This window comes from Acartia tonsa, chromosome 11 (genome assembly GCF_053477335.1).
Source record: "Acartia tonsa isolate MP-2025a chromosome 11, ASM5347733v1, whole genome shotgun sequence".
NCBI lineage: Eukaryota > Metazoa > Arthropoda > Copepoda > Calanoida > Acartiidae > Acartia > Acartia tonsa.
The window spans coordinates 5,531,192-5,551,260 of NC_137270.1; the positions used below are offsets into that span (position 1 = coordinate 5,531,192).

The 20,069-nt window shown below is 31.0% G+C and overlaps 1 protein-coding gene across 1 annotated transcript; it reads right to left on the reverse strand.

The window, feature by feature from the left end:
• Window positions 1–4,852: 4,852 nt before the first annotated feature.
• On the reverse strand, window positions 4,853–19,888 carry LOC145332536 (uncharacterized). Its single transcript, XM_080177534.1, has 11 exons — window positions 19,842–19,888; window positions 15,685–15,727; window positions 15,243–15,317; window positions 12,121–12,200; window positions 11,658–11,703; window positions 11,058–11,097; window positions 8,563–8,659; window positions 7,952–8,021; window positions 6,274–6,331; window positions 5,709–5,791; window positions 4,853–5,347 (listed from the first exon to the last, which is right to left on the reverse strand). Exons 2-11 carry the CDS (start codon window positions 15,724–15,726, stop codon window positions 5,291–5,293), a joined length of 648 nt encoding a protein of 215 aa, XP_080033660.1. The 5' UTR covers window position 15,727; window positions 19,842–19,888; the 3' UTR covers window positions 4,853–5,290.
• Between the last annotated feature and the right edge of the window lie 181 nt (window positions 19,889–20,069).

Here is a 20,069-nt window from a genome sequence, read left to right on the forward strand (position 1 = left end):
GGGGGTTGGGTGGGTGGGGTTTGATTGATTTGGTTAAAAGGGGTTAAGGATAACTAGTTTTTTTTAGCCCCGAGGTGCCACTAAAAAAACTGGTTTTAATCTTATGATTGTACATTTTTATATTCAAATGAATACGAGAAATATTATTACTTGGATCTCACACCAGAATTTCATGTTCTCCACTAAAGTGAAACTCGCAGCGGGCTAAAATAACGATTCCCCCTTTCCACCTTCTTTATCCCATTCCCTTCCTTCCTACTGGATGAACGATCTGACCATTTGTCCATTTAAACGCCAAATTCTAAATTCGACTTCTTGTAATCTAATGAAAAATCATAGATGCTTTGATTTTATTTAAAGTTAATCTTTCTATATTTATAGTTAGTATGGCCGTCTGCTCGTAAGCAATGGTTAATAATGTTTTAACGGAATATTAGTATACTATTAATTAACCTGAGGTGGATTCTTAAAAAAATTGCCCCACTAATCGCTTAGTGGGGCAAAATTGTTTTCGTGAAAAATCCTCCAAAATCACATAAAAAATCTACAAAAATTAAATAAAGTCTTATGTTCATATATAACCCTTATATGATTTTGTTTATTTTTTTGTAGATTTTTAATGTGATTTTGGTGGATTTATCACAAAACAATTTTGCCCCACTAAGCGATTAGTCGAACACACTTTTTAAAAGAATCCACCTCTTTAAATAATAATTCCTAAGACGATATCTAATTAATGTTATCTGCCAAACATCTATAAGAGTTACTATGAATATATTAATCATACCGTTTAAAGCATATATTGCAGCATATTAAATAAAACCTTTTTGTTCAGAGTACTTTGCTAAAAAATATTCTGTTCCACTAATTTTGAGATTACTCAAAATATTTCGGCGTTCTCCTCTTTGAGTATCCACCCCCCAAGGCAGGCAAGAGGGACGAGCGCCGCGGCTAGGCAGGCAAGGGGGCCGAGCGCTGCGGCTAGGCAGGCAAGGATGCCGAGCGCCGCGGCCAGAGTTCATGGTTCTGTCGGAAAATATTTATAAGAGGATATTACCAATTTTTCTTTTGCTCTGTTTCTTACTGATGGATTTGTTCAGCTTCGCTAATATGGATGTTGGCATCTTTGTTATTTACTAAATTTGATTTTTTTTAAAGTTAAGATAAAGTCCATTTGTTTAAAAGGAAATAGATTTAGATTACCTAAAATTTTATTTTAACTTAAAATCAATCAACGCGATGGTTTAATACATAATAACTATATCAAGTAAGGTTCTCAATCGCCCCCACGAATAACAATCCAACTACCTAATTTTTGTTTCTTAAAAAAATATACAGGAAAATTACATATTATAGTACGAGTAATTTAAACACATTTACATAGTGTAGTCAGAATTGATATAGAAAAATGTATCTATTTTGTTATTGTGAAATAAATAATGTTAAAAATTTAAATGCCTGGATGAGATGTATAATATGCCAGTTGTTGTTTGATTGTATATAAAATAATTCTTTGAATGCCCTGATGAGGAAAGATGCCTTCTTTCGAAAATTTGGAAATAAATATTAAAATGAAGAAGATTGAAGTTTTTACTGGGGTTAATAGTAGTTGAGACGTATATCTCATATTATGTCATTGTTATTATAGAATCAAAAACTAAACTTTGAGGTAAGAAACCTTTTCTTTATCTTAGACGCTGCCAACTGGGCATAGCACTTTTAAATAGTTACGAAATTAATAAATACTTAGTTAGTCTTAGACCTGTTAATTAAGTAAATATTTAGATCTATTTTTAGCGCATTATTTTAAGCAAACAGGTTACTACCACTACTTGACCTTATTTGATATTATGCACGATAGCGGTCAGTTCAGACAGACAAACTAGCGACTTGGGTTTCAAAGAAGCAGGGAGAGGTGGTGAAAGAGGTGGTGGGGAAAGGGAAGGGGTATTGGGGTTTGGTTAAAAAGGAGAGTGAAAACAATAAAAATGGGATATAATTACATTTGATGAATTAACTTCAAGTTTAATGACGTTTCTAGGTTAGATATTCTATTATAAGATTATTTTAAAACAATTATATCTTTCATAATCTAGACTTTTAAAAATCAGATAACAATATATAACCATTCAATCGCTTGGCGGATTTTTATAGTTTTAAGAGTAGAAAAAAGAAAAAAAGATTGTCATCATATTCTTCTTTATAAATCTTTCGATAGATAATTTGATAATTATAATCAATGCATTATTTTTTCGCAAAATTCTTTTAAAATCATAATGTAAATGTTGGTGCGTTAGTTTGGTGATTTTTAAAAATATGAAAAAAATTAAATCAACCCTTCAAATAAACAGAAAGTGTAATAAATAGCCTTATGACCATCATCAAACCATCAAATATGTGGACTACTAGCGCCCCTAGAAGCATCTAGGGGCACTCAAGGTAGGAGGGGAAAAAAGTCGTCCTTATATCATTTAAAATTTGAGTTTTAAAAGAGTAAAAAAATATTTTTTTGGGGGGGGAGGAGGGTGAAGACAAACTCCCAAAAAATAGTTTTAAACCTTCCCAGGACCTATAAGAAGGAGAACAATATCGGTTAAGCGGTTAGCGAGATCCTTCGGGACAGACAAAAAACGCTTACTACTTTGTATAATAGGATAAAGCATTGAATAAAGTGGTAACGACTGACTTTTTATCCACATAACAATATTCTAATAATATTATATCTACATTCTTAAGAATATAAATAATTATACAAAATTTTGTTCTAATTATGCTGTAGCTTTGCTACTAAAATCCTTTTAAGGATAACTATTTTTGGATCTTTTCAGACAGACATCTTTTCCTAATTATTCTTAAAAATGTATAAAAAGTATTCTTCTTTCATTATACAATTTATGGGTTGAAGGAACCTGTCAAAACCAACCCCTTTTTTTTACGTTGGTGGTCTTTTTTTTACCAGTTTTTATATATATAAGGGCGCATTTGGAAATTCTAACTTTAAATATGCAAAGAATTGTTTGTGAGTTGCGACCTTCTGCAACTTTAATATAAAGAAGTCATTTACATAAACAGGAGTTCATAAATAATTCAAAAGTTTGATATGTCCAAACAATAAATATTTTACGATTGTCAGGGCATTGAATACACAATGATGGCAACATCCATAAAAGCGAAGCTCTGAAACGATAGGCAGTAAACTAACATTAACACTTGTAGAGTGTCAGAACTGAATAATTAAAATATAAATGTATAAAATCCGAAACAATATTGTAAGAAAATTTATTGAAAACTGCTTACATGAAGGAAAATGTTTAAGGATATACTTACATTTTATGACTTGATTATAGAGACGATTGTACATTGTTGTTCTAGGAATCAGTATTCCAAAAATCAGATCAATCGGATGATATAATGCATAAAAATTTTATGTTAAAAAAGTTAAAAATCAACATGTTTAAAATGGAAGTACGGACATTCTGGTAACGATTACAGAGTTGCTACGTTTTCTAAATTGGACCTAACTACTACAGGAATCATCATGCAAGGTTTGAGATCTATAGAACAATTCTAATAAGCCTAAATTAACAAAAATATCTATCCATTACGGACGTACGGACCGATTCTAATTACAGAAAAGCTTTACTTCTAAAAAGTGTTTTAATAGTTATTTCTCGTATTTCGGCACCACGGGGCTAAAAAAACTAGTTTTAATCTTATAATTGTACATTTCTATATTCGTAGAAAACTGGATATAATACGATGCTAGACATAGTTTTTTCGTATTCATGAGAACCGGTTCCTATCCACCGGATTCAAATGAATACGAGAAAATATATTTTTACACATATCCTGTGGCCGCCATTGATGCACTGACCTTATAACTTCTTTTAAAAAGTCAAATTATGTTAATTTTGGAGATATATATAAAATCTTTAAGGTTCTAACCATAAGTTATAGATGAAAAAACCTGAATGACTTTGTACATAAGTAGCGAAGCAATGAAAATCCATCTGCAACATCTTTAACATACAAGAGATCAACTTGGAGTAAATTTAAAGTATCAATGAATAGATTTATTATTACTTCGATCTTATACAACAGATTAACATGTACTCTTATAAAGTGAAACTCGTAGCTTGCTAAAATAACGATAATTCACCCCGCATCCAACCCATTTACCTCACCTACTCCCCTCCTATGGGATGAACGAACTGACCAATAAATGATGTCAATGTGAGAAACCTAAATGGACGACAATTTTTCCAGTCATAATATCCACGTACATTCTATATCAATTCAAGTATAATTAGAAAATAACTAATTATGCATTTTATGAAAGCCAATTAAGGCAAGTAGCGCAGTAATGATAAGTTAACAATTATTTAACTGCAAACTAAAAGACAAAAGCTTTGACAAACAGCCGAACTTATGGTTTAGCCTTAATTATATAGCAGGTCCGCTTCCAAGAGTATACGATTATAAAAGTTCATTTGCATTTTAATGCATATAATAAACTTTTACTATTATAGATGATAATTATTTCAATATGTAAAAGTTATGTTAAGTTAAAATTAAACAAGGTTTATAACATTAGAAACGACTAAGTTTAAAAAAATATATATTTTCAAACGTTTTTTAAGTACCTAACATTATTTTATCTAAAAAGATTGATTTTTTTAGTAAAGAGGTTTCGTGATTATTAAAGTTATATTCATGTTACTATACTAAAATTGTGAATGAACGTGTAGAATGACGGACGGACAAAAGGAGTTTTAGAAAAGAATTTTATTAATCAGGAGAATCTTTCCAAGAATTGTCAGAAGCCTATTTCATATAACAAAAAAAAACATACTAGACCTATAAACATTTATTTCTAAGTTACATGATCTTAGATTTAAATACATTTTTATATTTGAGTACATATTTATTATTACAAAAGAGAAAACATATATTAAATAGGATTAAAGGGATAGGACAATGGCTGATTAATTATTCTTCTCCCAAATTTCTCTGCCATATAAGGAAGTAGGAGTGTAGATTAACTTAACTTTCATTGTCCTCTCCCTTAATTTACAAAACTGATAAAGGGTGTACATACAATTTATTACAGATAGAAATAAATAAGTTTTAATGTATTATTTTTAATCATTATAGTAATATTTCTGCGCTAGCTTAAAGTATTTTTCAGACAATATTAGATATGAAATATAAATTCTATAATTTTAGAAGATTTTCCATGGGTTTCGAAGATTTTTTACAATCATTTTTTGAAGATTTGTTTTGCGGTGGTTTATATGACAGGAATAGTTCTTTCTGGGTTGACAAACTTGATAGATCCAACGATGCTCTAAAATATAATTTTTACCATAATAATCTAACAATTAAATGGAAGATATTGATGTTATTTTTATTTTAACAAAGAAGTTCAGACATACCTTGGATCGTAATAGAGTGTAAAATAACCACTACTATAGATTTAAATTATGGACTGTTGAGTTTATTGACTACTTGTTTGGAATAATTTATGAAAATTTGATAAAAGTGCATTAACCTTTTGAGCCAACGAATTAGTTAACGAGTTCATAAGACTTTGTGTACCAGAGACATGTTTGTGAGCCATGCAAATAAAAAAGAGAATGAACGAACATTCAATAGTATGTAGCTACTCGTGGCTGATTAATATCCGTTTATCTGTCAGTACTACCCACCTCAATTCTCTTAGGATCATAGAATTTTCCGTCAGTGGGGGCTCCACCGTCGCCAAAATCAAAACTGTCCCAGGTGAAGTCACCTAAAACAGAAGACCTTTATAGTGACTATAAAAAAGGGGATTAATTTGAAAACTTTTGGCAAAGAAGTACGTTAAGTTAGAATAATGGACTCTTTTAATTTGAAGTCATTCAGGAAACAGTTTTTTGAATCCATCCCCTTTTTATAGGCCCTAAGACTATTAATATAGGAAAAATTCTACCACAATATAATTTTTCAAGAGTATAGAATTGTAGTTTAATTATTTTGAAATATTATGCCATAGGATTCTTCATGAGAAGGCGTGTTTACCAGCTTATACCAATAACAAAATTATTTAGAAAAAAATCGCGAAACATATACGTGTTTTTCAGCTGTCGTTGGGGGGCAACACATCGTAAATTTGACGACATCTCCATTTGCCCCCCAAATATTATTTTAGATTAATTTCGCTTGTTGGTTATACCTTATACCTGCGTGTTTACTGCTGAATTTCTTGGTTAGATCTACATTCAACTACATTACCTGAATAGACATTTTTCATATGGTTTTCTTTGCACTGTCTTCTCCAGTCCCTGCCAACCTAAAATAATGGAAATACTTTTCTCGCATTCATTCGAATCCGGTGGATAGGAACCGGTTCTCATCCATACGAAAAAAACTATGTCTAGCATCGTATTATATCCAGCTTTCTGCAATATAAAATTGTACATTCTATATCCGCGGAAAGCTGTTTATAATACGATGCGTGAAATAACTATTCTTCTTCAAAGGTTTCTCTAAATTAATACTCCGCTCACCTAAAACTAGTCATTTACTTGACTCTACATACGGTGCACCTAGCCTATTATATAAAATAATTCTTTTTTGTCTGAACCTCAAGATTTCGAAAACTACAGAACTGATTGTGATGATTTTAGGCTATTTTGTTACTCCCTTCCTACCTCTTTAAAGACAGAGTCCCTAGATGCTAGGGGTGCATCCGTTTGTATCTTAAAAGACAATAGGTCAAATCTATGTCTTACATACTACTTTCATCCTATGCAAACTAGGTTTTAGAAAGATTTGGCCCAATAACTTATGGAATTTCTTATCTTAAATTAGAAACAAATGCAAACTATACATTTTGGTACACTTAATTTTATTTTCTCTATTAATTTCGGTTATTTTTTTGAAGAGATAATCACGAAACCTCTCAAAATTTTCTAATTGCTTCTAAATCCTTTTGTAGGTTTTTATCATTTTTTTAGCTACGCGTTTTCATACTTTCTATTATAGATAAAACTTGCTGCAAAAAATATTACAATATTGTACTAACTACTTTGTGAATAATACAAAATTTTAGTTTAATTCGTTTAAGAAGTATTAAACTTATAGTTAAACTATATTAAACTTAACTAAAAGATTTTTTTAAATATTACTTTGTACAACTTCGTTTTGAAAATGCTGTTTTAAAGGTTTCAGAACAAAGCAAGGTAAAGTACTCTTCAAGTAAAGTTTTACATTTTTAGTAGCGAAGCTACTCTATTATTCACAATGTCCGTCCGTCTGTCCGTAATTAATGAATTTGGGGAAACGTGATTTTCTCGGCTCCTATTCAAGATAGACAGCTGAAATTTTTAGTGAAGATTCCCACTATATATGCCCATCTAATATTTACATTGTGATTATAAGGTTGCGTGATTTTAAAGGTGTGATGATTTCCCTATTTTACCAATATTAATATTTATTATATGACACTGCTTTATAGTATTTTTTTCCTGATATACAATCTTAATTTTTGAGCTTCGCTACTTATGGATGTTGTCATCCTTGTTAATCATATATTTCATTTATTAAGATGCTTAAATGGATGTTGAATATACGTGGATATTATGACAGGGGAAAAATTGTCAGTCAATCAGCTTGCTAAATGGAACTCGTTTATTGGTCGGTTTGCTCATCCAGTAGGAGGGGATGGGGTAAGGGGGTTTAAACAGGGAAATCGTTATTTAAGAGAACAAGAAAATGTAAGATCCAAGTAATAATAAATCCATCAATGCTTAGCATCTCTCAGCATATCTGTAAGAATATAGAATTCAGCATTCTGAATTACAGCAGTTGGTTTTTTCGTCTTAATTAAACAAAAATTGACCAGCAGCAGTCATAATACGAAAAATAAATTTCCAGCTGCATCTGATGAAAATGGCTTATAAAAGCTTACCTTCATGGTGCTTAGTTGGTTGATGTAGTAGTTGCACTGAGTTCTTCCAGGAGCCTCTCCTTTAGCTAGCCTAAATTAGAAAAAAATAGTTCAGAAACTTGACACTAGGCGTCACTGTACAGACTCAATTGTAGTTTAATTCATGAAAGATAGATGGCTCTTAAGGTAACACATTAAGGGGGGGGGGGGGAGAGAGTCAATTTTAGTTGTGAAAAAAGATAAGATTATAGAATTTAGCAGTCTGAATTATTTCAGCTAGTTTTATTGTCTTAATTAAACAAAAATTTACTAGCAGCAGTCATAATACGAAAAGTAAAATTTCCAGGAGCCTCTCCTTTAGCTAGCCTACACAAAATTTAGTTTAGATGCTTCACACTACGCGTCTCTGTACAGCCTTAATCGTTGTTTAATTTATGAAAGATAGATGGCTCTTTAACAGTTGTGTTTCCAAATTAAAACACCAGATGTCTCTTTATTTCAAAAGAAACTTTTATTCAGTTTTCAGAAAAAAATCACCCCCTCTCCCATATTTTTCTTTATCTAATCAAAATTAGGAGAAAGAGGGATTTTTGCGCTAGACTAGGTACTTGAGGTAAACCGAGTCAACTTACCTCATATTATCATAATGAGTTTGGGCATTGTCCCCCACAATATGAGGACAACTTTTCATTGAGGTCCAGCCCTTTATCAGATTTGTACGAACTTTTACTAAAAATTATAAAAATGGAGGTTATTATCGGTCAATATTAGGTTTACATAAAAATCTTATTTAAATTAATTTTGTCTTTTAACTTTAAATAAGATGAACAATACTTATCAAGTAGACCAGAGCTAACAAAAACGGATACGAACATCAACACGACATTTTCATATAATAACTTTCTTTGAAAAAAATTACAAAGAAATAAGTCCAACAATAGCTATTCCTTTTGATACGGAAACACAAGGATATTTCTGTCCAATGTAGCATTACAAACTAATTATTTTTATTATAATAAGTGCTAAATATTGTTCATCTTTGAAAGTTATGAGGAGGAAAGTTTAAATTAAATTGGACATTGAAGGACCTCAGAGTTGAATCATGTTCAAGAACTGAAACCTGATCATAGAATATAAAGATTTACAAAAATATAATTTGGCCTGTACAAAGATGTTATTTTAATAAAGTAATGTTAGGTTGAGATGGATCAATAGCTTTTAATACAAATATAATTATGTTCTTAAAACTTATGATTTCTGTAAATAAAGTTACAATAAAACTACAGTCCATTTTCTACATAAATTCTTTTGTTAGGTTTCTGCACTTGATCAGTACAAATTCTGAGGTTTTTTAATTGGACATCATCAAATTATTGGACAAATGAGGATTTAGTTCAATGGTTAATTGGGAATAATCATTTTTTTATGAAATTATATTTGAACTTTCAAAGTAAAGAAAAATCTAGATGCAGGAGTAAGGTATAACCAATAAGAAAAATAAATCCAGATAATTACTTTTGGAGGTCAGTTATTTAAAGTGTCTAAGAAATTTTAAAATCAGAGCTTTCTTTAAATGAGTATGATGCTATGTTGTGGTATAACCTACAGCTAACAGCTAATTTCAACCCTTGGTTCTATTTGAAACGCCCATTAGTTTTTCAGACCCTTAAATAAATAATTATAATTTGATTTATAGGATAGGGATAAAAACTTAATATCAAATGAGGAATTTAGATTTTAATAACATTCATAACAAATAAAAATTTTAAACTTTAATTTTAAGAGCAAGCAAGCAAAATAATAACGTTTAACTTTTTTTTAGAAATAAAATATTTATATAACTAGAGATACTAGACATTTTTAACATAATAAATGTTAACTTTTATCAACATCTCAATCCTTTTTATTTTCCTGAAATGAAATAATTGTGCATTATAAAGCTATACTATGATCAAGCATGCAAGCATTAAACAGGACAAAGAATGTTAAACATGCAGTAACAAGACATAATAGAGGACATGACAATTTCACTGATTTAACAAGTTTATACACCTGTATTTTACATGAAGAAATTGAAATCAGCTGATTTGACACATTAAAAATGGCGCCAATTTGATTGCTTGAAAAAAAGGAGCCGAATTATAATTTTTGGCGCCAAATTTTGTTGTTGATGCCAAATCAGCTGATTTCAAAATGGCGCCGGTGGCGGATGTTGTATGATGAAACTGTCCTTCTTGCTAGTAAGCTCTGTTGACAGAGCCCACCTTCATAAGCTTGATCTCTCTGACGTAATGATCTCTGAGCATGGCCGAGGTAAGCTTAGGATTGAGGGTGGCGGGGTCCCTGCTGCTTCTCAACATCACGGCCTGAGTATGGGCTGAAACAAAGGGGGTCACATTCATATAATCACTAGCATACAGATGTACTACATATAATAAAAAATACTATGAGCATTAGCTAAACTGTCACTCACTTAAAAAAACATTTTTGAAAAATGATTGCATTTTTTTACATATAATTATATATTGTACATCTGTATTTTTTTAGATAAAGCAAATACATACATAAAAATAGTCAAGGGGAAAAATTATCTAATATCAAAGGGTTGTTTGAAAAGCGCGTCCATTTGATATAATATTATACTTATAACGTCTTTTTATAAATAATAATCTAAAAAGCCCCCAAAATCCCGGATTTCTACTTCTTAAATATTTACACCATTTTTAAATATTAAATTTTACAACCTTTTTAAGTTATGAAAAGCATTTTTAATTGCTCCAGCTATTTTTTATTAAAGAATAAAGTATTTTGTCAATATAAAAGCGTCATGGGGTCAAAATAGCGAAAATCCATTTAGCGAATATAAAAAAGCATCAACGAAAAAGTTGATTTTTTGTTGTTGTCAATTGTCATATAGATATGATATAAAAATTCTACTAATGTACTTTCTAATTTTTAAGTCATAATAAAAAGTATGTTTTGATTTGATTTATATAGAACAAATTGATAAAAATACCTCCGAATCAGAAGGGTTAATAAAAAAAAGTATAAAATTGTTCCTGCAAATTGAATTTTGTCTGATAAAGGGTAAAAATGATAAATGTTTGTCTTTTAGGTTGTTCTTTACCTGTTGCAGAGTTCATTTCCTTAGCCTGTTGGGCATAGGCCTGAAAATGGATATAAAATATATGTGGATATTATAACAAGGGTTAAATTGTCGCCAATTTAGGTTGCTAACATGGACATCATTTATAGGTCAGTGCGTTCATTCAGAGGTAGAGGGGGTGGATTGAGGTTTACTTTTTTTAGCCAGCTTTGAGTTTCACTAAATAGAGTACAAAATTATCTGGTGTAAGATCCAAGTAATAACAAATCCAATAGCCTGAATAATCTTGGGTTTGTCTGTCTGTCTATCTATCTATACATTTTTGGTTAGGTTAAAGCTTTAACTTTAACTCTTAGGAAAGATTTTTAAAACTCCAATTGCGATTAGCTAGCCTTTCTAACACAAAAAAAAAGTTTTACCGATAACTGTCTTGAGTATTAATTTGCATCTGTTAAATGCTGTGGTTTTAAATTTCTTTGAACACAAATAATAGCTAAAATTTGTCTTGTCTTTTTATAAACACTACTTCTAGGCTTAAGTTTTGGCTTTCAACTGCCAGCAGCTGCAATGTTCTTCAGTTCTTATATCGACTTTATAAAAAAAAATGGTGTATGAATTTACCTTGATCAAAAAGGTGTCAATATCAGGGAAGTTGGTCACCTCATCTCTGAAATAAAATAACAATAAACTGTTAAAGAAATTTTTCAATTAACATCAAGGATCTTCTTTCATAAATTAATCTTATTGGTTAAAAAATTTTGATTAGTTTGAAACCAACTAATCTTATTCATTCAAGTAACAAAAATTTTGGAGCCAACAATTAAGACAGCATGGTTATAAAATTTTGGGCAACAGCGTTATTTACAGTCCGATGCTGTCTACATCCCTGAATAAAGTACTTTACAGATGGACGATTGTACGGGTATATAGCCTTGCTAAAATTATTATTTCCTTATTTATCTTTCTTATTTCTTCACTGACTGAAAAATGACAGGCAAGCGGGCGTTATCATCACTTGACAGACATACGGACGAACCAATATACCCTAATTATATAGCAGATTCGCTACTGAAAAAACCCTCACCTGTCCTTCTTTCTAAGTTCGGCACTGTCAGGGAAGTGAATCCTCTCAGTTGGCTTCTCAAAAAATATTCCTTGTCTCTCCTAGATACAAAAAAAATTTTAACAAGGATCGGCTAAACCATTTTAGTAGGGCTTTGCTGAAGCAAGTTGCTTACACAAAGTTACAAAGTTTTCCCATGTTATATACCTCCCATAAACCAATATTGGAGGGGTTCAGGGGAAAAAAAACCCTACATAATTTTACAAACAAACATCCTTTTGTGACTTTTAAAACTACCTGAACCCCCTTGGCCGCTATAGTAGGTGTTTTGACCCCTGTAAAAGAGGGGTTATCCACCTTTCTTAATTTTTGCCAGGGTGAGATTACAATCCTCTTTAACACAATTTTGGCTTAAGCATTGGGTTGTTGTTCCAAAATAATATTTACCTTGGAATCTAAATAGCTTAGCATGGGTTGATAGTAGGTGTCTCCAAAATTATATTTACCTTGAAATCTAAATAGCTTAGCATGAGTTGATAGTAGGTGTCTCCAAAATTATATTTACCTTGGAATCTAAATAGCTTAGCATGGGTTGATAGTAGGAGCCTCCAAAATAATATTTACCTTGGAATTTAGATACCTCACATAGGTTGATAGTAGGTGCCTCCAAAATAATATCTACCTTGGAATTTAAATAGCTTATCATAGGTTGATAGTAGGTGCCTCCAAAATAATATTTACCTTGGAATCTAATTAGCTTAGCATAGGTTGATAGTAGGTGCTTCCAAAATAATATCTACCTTGGAATCTAAATAGCTTAGCATAGGTTGATAGTAGGTGCCTCCAAAATAATAATTACCTTGGAATCTAAATAGCTTAGCAAAGGTTGATAGTAGGGTACTCCAAAATAATATTTACCTTGGAATTTAGATAGCTCAGCATAGGTTGATATTAGGTGCCTCCAAAATAATATTTTTCTTGGAATCTAAATAGCTTAGCATAGGTTGACAGTAGGGTACTCCAAAATAATATTTACCTTGGAATCTAAATAGCTTAGCATAGGTTGATAGTAGGGTACTCCAAAATAATATTTACCTTGAAATCTAAATAGCTTAGCATAGGTTGATAGCAGTTGCCTCCAAATAATATTTACATTTGAATCTAAATAGCTGAGCATGGGTTGATAGTAGCGGCCTCCAAAATAGTATTTACCTCACAGTGGGATCTTTTGAAAAAAATCGGGACATCCAAAAAATTTAAAATTGACTTTTATCTATCCTAGGAATTAATAATGGCTGTAAGTAGACAGCTAGAAAAGAAATTTTTAAAAAATATTCATTTTTGGCGGATTTATGCCATTTTTAAAAAAGGTAGTGAAAAATTTCTTTTCAGTTTTGATGATTTTCCAGATTTTTTTACACAATTTTTTCAAAGCAACAAAAAATACATTTATGTTCATCTTATGAAAATAATTTTTGATTGAGGTACTTTTCAGATACCTGTACCAATGTCTAATTAAAGAAAAATTTTAAAAAAATATTTTTTTGGTGGTGTAAATTGACATTTTGTGAGAAAATTTCACCAAAAATATTAAGATTTTTAACCCCAAAAAATCAGTTTTCTCCATTTTACACAAAAACGGACAGGAGGCCCCGGGTTTTGCAATAATAATATCAATATACAACATGTATTGTGTATTAAACAGTTTTCACAACCTGGGGCCTCTTGTCCGTTTTTGAGTAATTGAGCATTTTACATTGCATGGTTTGAACAATTTTGTTCTTGTTAATTTCAAATTTTCCCCCGTTAGAGGGGGAAGGAGTCATTTTAGAGCCCAAAGTCATCTCTGCAATGTTTTCTAACTTTTTAAGGCGGAACTTTCTTAACTTCTGCATTATTTGCCTCCGGCCAACCGTTACCCCGTTATTTGCCGCCGTTGGCGAGATTTTTAACGATTTTTGCCGTTCTCGCGGTTTTAATGGACATTTAAGGGTTAAAGGAGTCGTTAAATAAAAATGACTTATAAATAATTTTATTTTAGTAATTAAATTTGCTAAATTTCATGTGTTCTAAAAAAATTTGTATTTCTAACTGGTTTTGGTCCAGCAGAAATTCAAATGTGCGAATTAATTATAATATTGCAAAAACATTATATACGTATCAGAGAGAGAGAGAGAAATATACGTTTGAGAGAGAATATAATATTAGTAATATGTTTATATTCTTATACAAAATTTAAATGAAGATAGCTAGACTTAGAATAAAGGTATTAACACAAAATCAAAAGTGTTTTGAAAATTATGTTATTGTTGTTTATATCTGTAAAAAAACATTTGAAAACATGCCTTATAAGTGTCCTATTTTACTTACACTGGACCTACCTAAAAATGCCGGGACTCGAACTGGGTGCACCTGACGCTATATTCATGTTCACAAACATTGTTTGCATTGAAGAAATATTTACATAGACGTTGATTTTGTTAAAATATTCCTATCTTAACTAAAGTTATGAAGTTTTAATTTTTTAAAAATAGGGTAGCTTCGCTCCTCCAAAACAGCAAGACGTACATACCAAATGCACATTAGAAGTTAACAGGAGCAAAATTTATGTTATTTTTGAGTTAAAGCAAAAGAAATTACATCATTTTGTCAAATACAAGCTTTTTTCTTGATGTTTACTTTTGTCTACCCTTAATGTCCCGTTTTTTGGCAAAAGATCCCACTGTGTACCTTGGAATCTTAATAGCTCAGCATAGGTTGATAGTAGGTGCCTCCAAAATAATATTTACCTTGGAATCTAAATAGCTTAGCTTAGGTTGATAGTAGGTGCCTCAAAAATAATATTTACCTTGGAATCTAAATAGCTCAGCATAGGTTGATAGTAGGTGCCTCTGAAATAACATTTACCTTGGAATCTAAATAGCTCAGCATAGGTTGATATTAGGGTAATCCAAAATAATATTTACCTTGGAATCTAAATAGTTTATCATAGGTTGATATTAGGTGCCTCCAAAATAATATTTTCCTTGGAATATCAATAGCTTAGCATGGGTTGATAGTAGGTGTCTCCAAAATAATATTTACCTTGGAATCTAAATAGCTTAGCATGGGTTGATAGTAGGTATCTCCAAAATAATATTTACCTTGGAATCTAAATAGCTCAGCATAGGTTGATAGTAGGTGCCCCCAAAATCTCTGTTGTAATCATAGATGCGAGACTAAATCAAATTTTATTTCATTTTAGTCTTAAATCAAGTATTTTTTACTCATTTCAGATATTTCTAGCATTTTTGTCTTTAACAAAACAATTTTTGAAAAATAACATGAATATAACATTTTAATACCCAATTAAATTAATATATTATTGCATGATCCTTGCACCAGATTTTCATGTTCTCAAATGAAATAAAACTTGAAGCGGGCTAAAAAAAACGCTTCCTTCCTCCCACTTAACACTTAACCCCATCCCCTCCCCTCTTACTGGATGAACAAACTAGAATTTTATCGCTATGATATGTTAAAGTTGGAATGAGTATTGTTTCTGATTGACTATCTATTGTAATAAATCTATTATGTGTGACTTACCCTAGGCTTACGCCAGTTTGTAGGCATTCTAACATCACCCATTCTGAAACATAAAGACATTTGGGTCATGTGAAGGAAACGAAGTTGCGGGTTTCGTCATATTTTCACAGTAGCCTTTCTCCTATGTCCTGCCCTGCGAGGTAATCACCTTACCTAACTAAAACCTAACCTAAAATAACCTTTCAAAAGCTAATGTGAAAATACCACGAAACCCGCAACTTCGTTTCCTTCACATGAACAAAACATTTTTATCATTTTAAAGTTAAATCATACTTATTTGATTTAAACTGAACTTGGAAGTTTAGTTGTTGACATTATCCATCATATAGTGTTCAAACTTTTAAACTAATAATTTATATTTGTAAGTAAATTAATAGTTTATTGTCTTAATCTTAAAATCTCTGAAAATTGTCGTTTAAATAAAAAAAAGGGTATGACATGCAGGGGCGTCCAAGCTTTTTTTTTTGTGGGGGGGGGGTAAAATTTTGAAAATAAAAATTTTGGGGGGGGGGTAATCTTTATTTCATAGAGGCATTTTTTTTTATTTGGGGGGGGAGTAAAAATTGAAAATTTCAAAAAAAAAATTTTTTTTGGGGGGGGGTAATCACCCCATTACCCCCCCTCCTTGGACGTCTATGATGACATGTATACAACGTATGTATGGCTGTTATTGATACAACAAGGCATAAGAAACACAAATTCATAACATGACTGTGCGAAAAAAAGAAACTCTTGTGACATTGACTAAAAATATCCAGTTTATAGCAAAACATAAACATTGTTACGTTATGAGAAAAGATTTTTTCCCCTAGAATTACGTCATAACAAAGCAATTTTTCTTTCTTACAAAGAACAAGGATGACAACAACCAAAAAAGCTAAGCTAATAAATTACACCATATGATTATTAGGTATATAAAAATTAGTAGAACCTAAAATATTTTTAACAAAATCATAAAACACAAACCACTGAGAATTTTCTTTTATAGGTGGGTATAGTAAATTTGCTGTAGCACTAACTTACAGACCAAATTCAAAGATAAGATTCGCGTTTAGAGATACATAGTTTAAACACTAGCAACATATTTTGAGAAAGCTATTTTTCACCATATTATACACTAAGATTATAATGAAGTTCTTTTTTTCTAAATTATATTGCTTTAAATTGTTTTAGTCTCAATGACATTTTTTTCCATCAAATTTTTATTTTTAATTTATAGTTTTAGATTTACGAAAAATTGTGAATTTTTAAAACTCGTTTCTATCCGTTCTAGCTATAAAACAATCATAGCATACAAAAATGGGGTGTATGGGGGGTGTTAATACACCCCTCAATTTTAGATTAAAAGGCCTGCTTTTCCTTTTCACCCATTCAAAAAATACACCCACTGACAAAACCCTATGCACGCTTTTGTTCATAATAAATAAACGCGTTAGCTTTAACCAATTTTAGAGGCACTGCTTTTCTATAACAAGGGCAAGTACATCCGTTTTTAAATAGCTCAGTCCAGGCATAGGTAAGGAAAAAATAAACTATCTATTCCTTGCTCAATGTGACATTTTGAGCATTAATACACAGAAATAATGTATAGAAAATAAGCAAAAGTTTCAAATAATATTTGGGGTAGCAGGTAAAAGTCTCCTAAATCACAAAATTTTGCAAAAAATCAGATTTAAACATTACTATTCATGTTCATTGAGCAATCAGACAGTAAAATAAAACAATTTTATTTTAAGTTCTTTTAACAATTAAAATCAATTAAATTAGATCTAAAAGATTTGTTTAAATTGCAATGATTGATTTGCAAATAGTTAGCATTTTAATCAACCCGAAGAATGTTGCAAAAAGCTTTTTCCTGATTTTGCCAAAAAAAATGTTGCTTGAAAAAGCTTGTCACATATCAAAGACAGGGACAATGATGCACAATTTTATTATGATCATCACAGTAGCATATCCCTGCAGTAGCAGCATAAAAACAAGCTGTCATGTTGAATTTTGTTGCATGTATTGTCAATAAATAGAATAGCATATTTAAGTTAAAGAAATTCATAGTAATAATCTACTAACTAAATTTGGGATAGGTATGATAATTTCTAAAACAATACTTTGGGACAGAAAGTCGTGATTGCTACGTTGTTATGTATTCCAGTTAGAGAATCTATTGAGAGGGACCTTGACCTAATAATAGTTATTTCTCGCATCGTATTATAAACGGCTTTCTGTGGATATAGAATGTACAATTATGAGATTAAAACTAGTTTTTTTAGCCCCCGGGGTGCCGAAGGCACCGGCTAAAAAAGTTCCTATCCACCGGATTCGAATGAATACGAGAATAGTTATTTCTCGTATCGTATTATAAACGGCTTTCCGCGGATATAGAATGTACAATTATAAGATTAAAACTAGTTTTTTTAGCCCCGTGGTGCCGAAGGCACCGGCTAAAAAAGCTAGTTTTAATCTTATGATTGTACATTTCTATATTCGTAGAAAACTGGATATAATACGATGCTAGACATAGCTATTTCGTATTCATGAGAACCGGTTCCTATCCACCGGATTCAAATGAATACGAGAAAAGTAATTCTTTTCATTTTATATCAGCAGCCCCAGATAAACTGTGAGTGTACACTAACAAATTTAAACAAGTTTAGCAGCCTAAATATGATACAAATCAAATCATTTATTTAACCTTAGATCCAACAAACCCCTGATCTCGGACAATTATCCTCCACCAGGACATAAATAAAATGGAATATTACATTAGGAAAAGGTTTAGTCATCAAACAGATTTTTAAGCTATGACTTGTTGATTGCCTTGCAACTTAAAGGTGGCTTTCAAGGCTTGTTTATGGCGAAAATGAGAAAAATGATTTAAAAAAAACAATATTTCACTCGCTTTAATGTTTAGTAAGATCATAATGGAAAGACAATGCCTACTGCTTTATTTTAAAGAATAATATTTTCTCTACCCCAATAAATTGGAATGTTGTGAATTTACTTGATTCCGAAAGTATTGCAAAAATTTAGCACAAACCTTATTCAATTATCTCTCTCATTAAATTGTTCTTTTTCTCTATAGACAAGGATGACAAAATTCATAAGCAATAAGCCACACAAAAATGATGGATTAAAAGGACTAAGAAAGCTATATAGATGATCTGTGGTCATAATAAAGGAGAAGAAAAAAATAAAAGGTTAAGAGATAGAAAATAACTAAATTTTTAAAAGCGAAGCTTTTCTATATAATTAGGGTCGGTCCGTCCGTCCGTAACGGATAGCTTTTTTCGTTAATTTAGGCATGTTAGAATTTTCCTATTGATTTTTAACTTTGCATGGTGATTTCTGTAGTAGTTAGGTACGATTTAAAAAGCGTAGCAACTCTATAATCATTACAAGAATGTCCGTACGTCCATTTTAAACATGATGATTTTTTTTACTTTTTTAACAACTAATTTTTATGTGATCTAATAATCCGATTGATCTGATTTTTGGTAGACTGATTCCTGGGACAACAAAGTACAATTTTATAAGCGAAGCAGCTCTATAAGCAAGTCCTACAGTTGTACGTATGTCCATAAACATTATTCTGTATCAAGCAGTTTTTCAACAATTTTACTTACAATTTTGCTTCGATTCTTATACATTTATATTCTGACTATTCAGTTCTGACATTATACAAGTGTTAATGTCCGTTTGTCCTACCGTTTCAGTGCTTCGCTTTTATGGATGTTGTCATCCTTGTTACATTACAATAAACCAATGTAGCATTGCAGAGAGACTGGCGGACAAAGTAAGTTGAGAGCTGGATGTCATTTATAATTGACAAAGTTTTAATTTCCGAGATATTATTGGTTGCTAAATACTCCGTCGTTTTTTCATGATAGGGATTCAAAATGTAATTTAATTTTATATAAAATTCTTATGTTACAAAATAAAACAGATTTCAATAATAAAAATTTACTTTTATAAAAACTGACAACGTCTATAAAATCGTGAAATTGTGTCATAAATTTAAATGAAAAGCCTATATATTTCTTTAAAAAACTATCTTTTACAATAAAATAGATATAATAACACTAAAATATTCTACTGGCTAACTCACTTAAAATTGAATATCTAAAACTGAATTTAAAAGTACAATTATTAATGTAACCGACCTGATATAGACTGTTTAAGGATTCCTGTATGAATACAGAGTTGACACAACTTTCCATTGTAGCAACCTTAAACATGTTCATGCAATCCTGCAAAAAAAAAGTGTTTAAACGATGGTAAGGTTAAAGTAAAAGAATAGAGGGGACACAATCCTTATGAAACCCCACCAATAGGGTGGAGACCCGGTGCCGACTTTAGATAAGATTTATAAGAGAATCAGCCAAGAACGT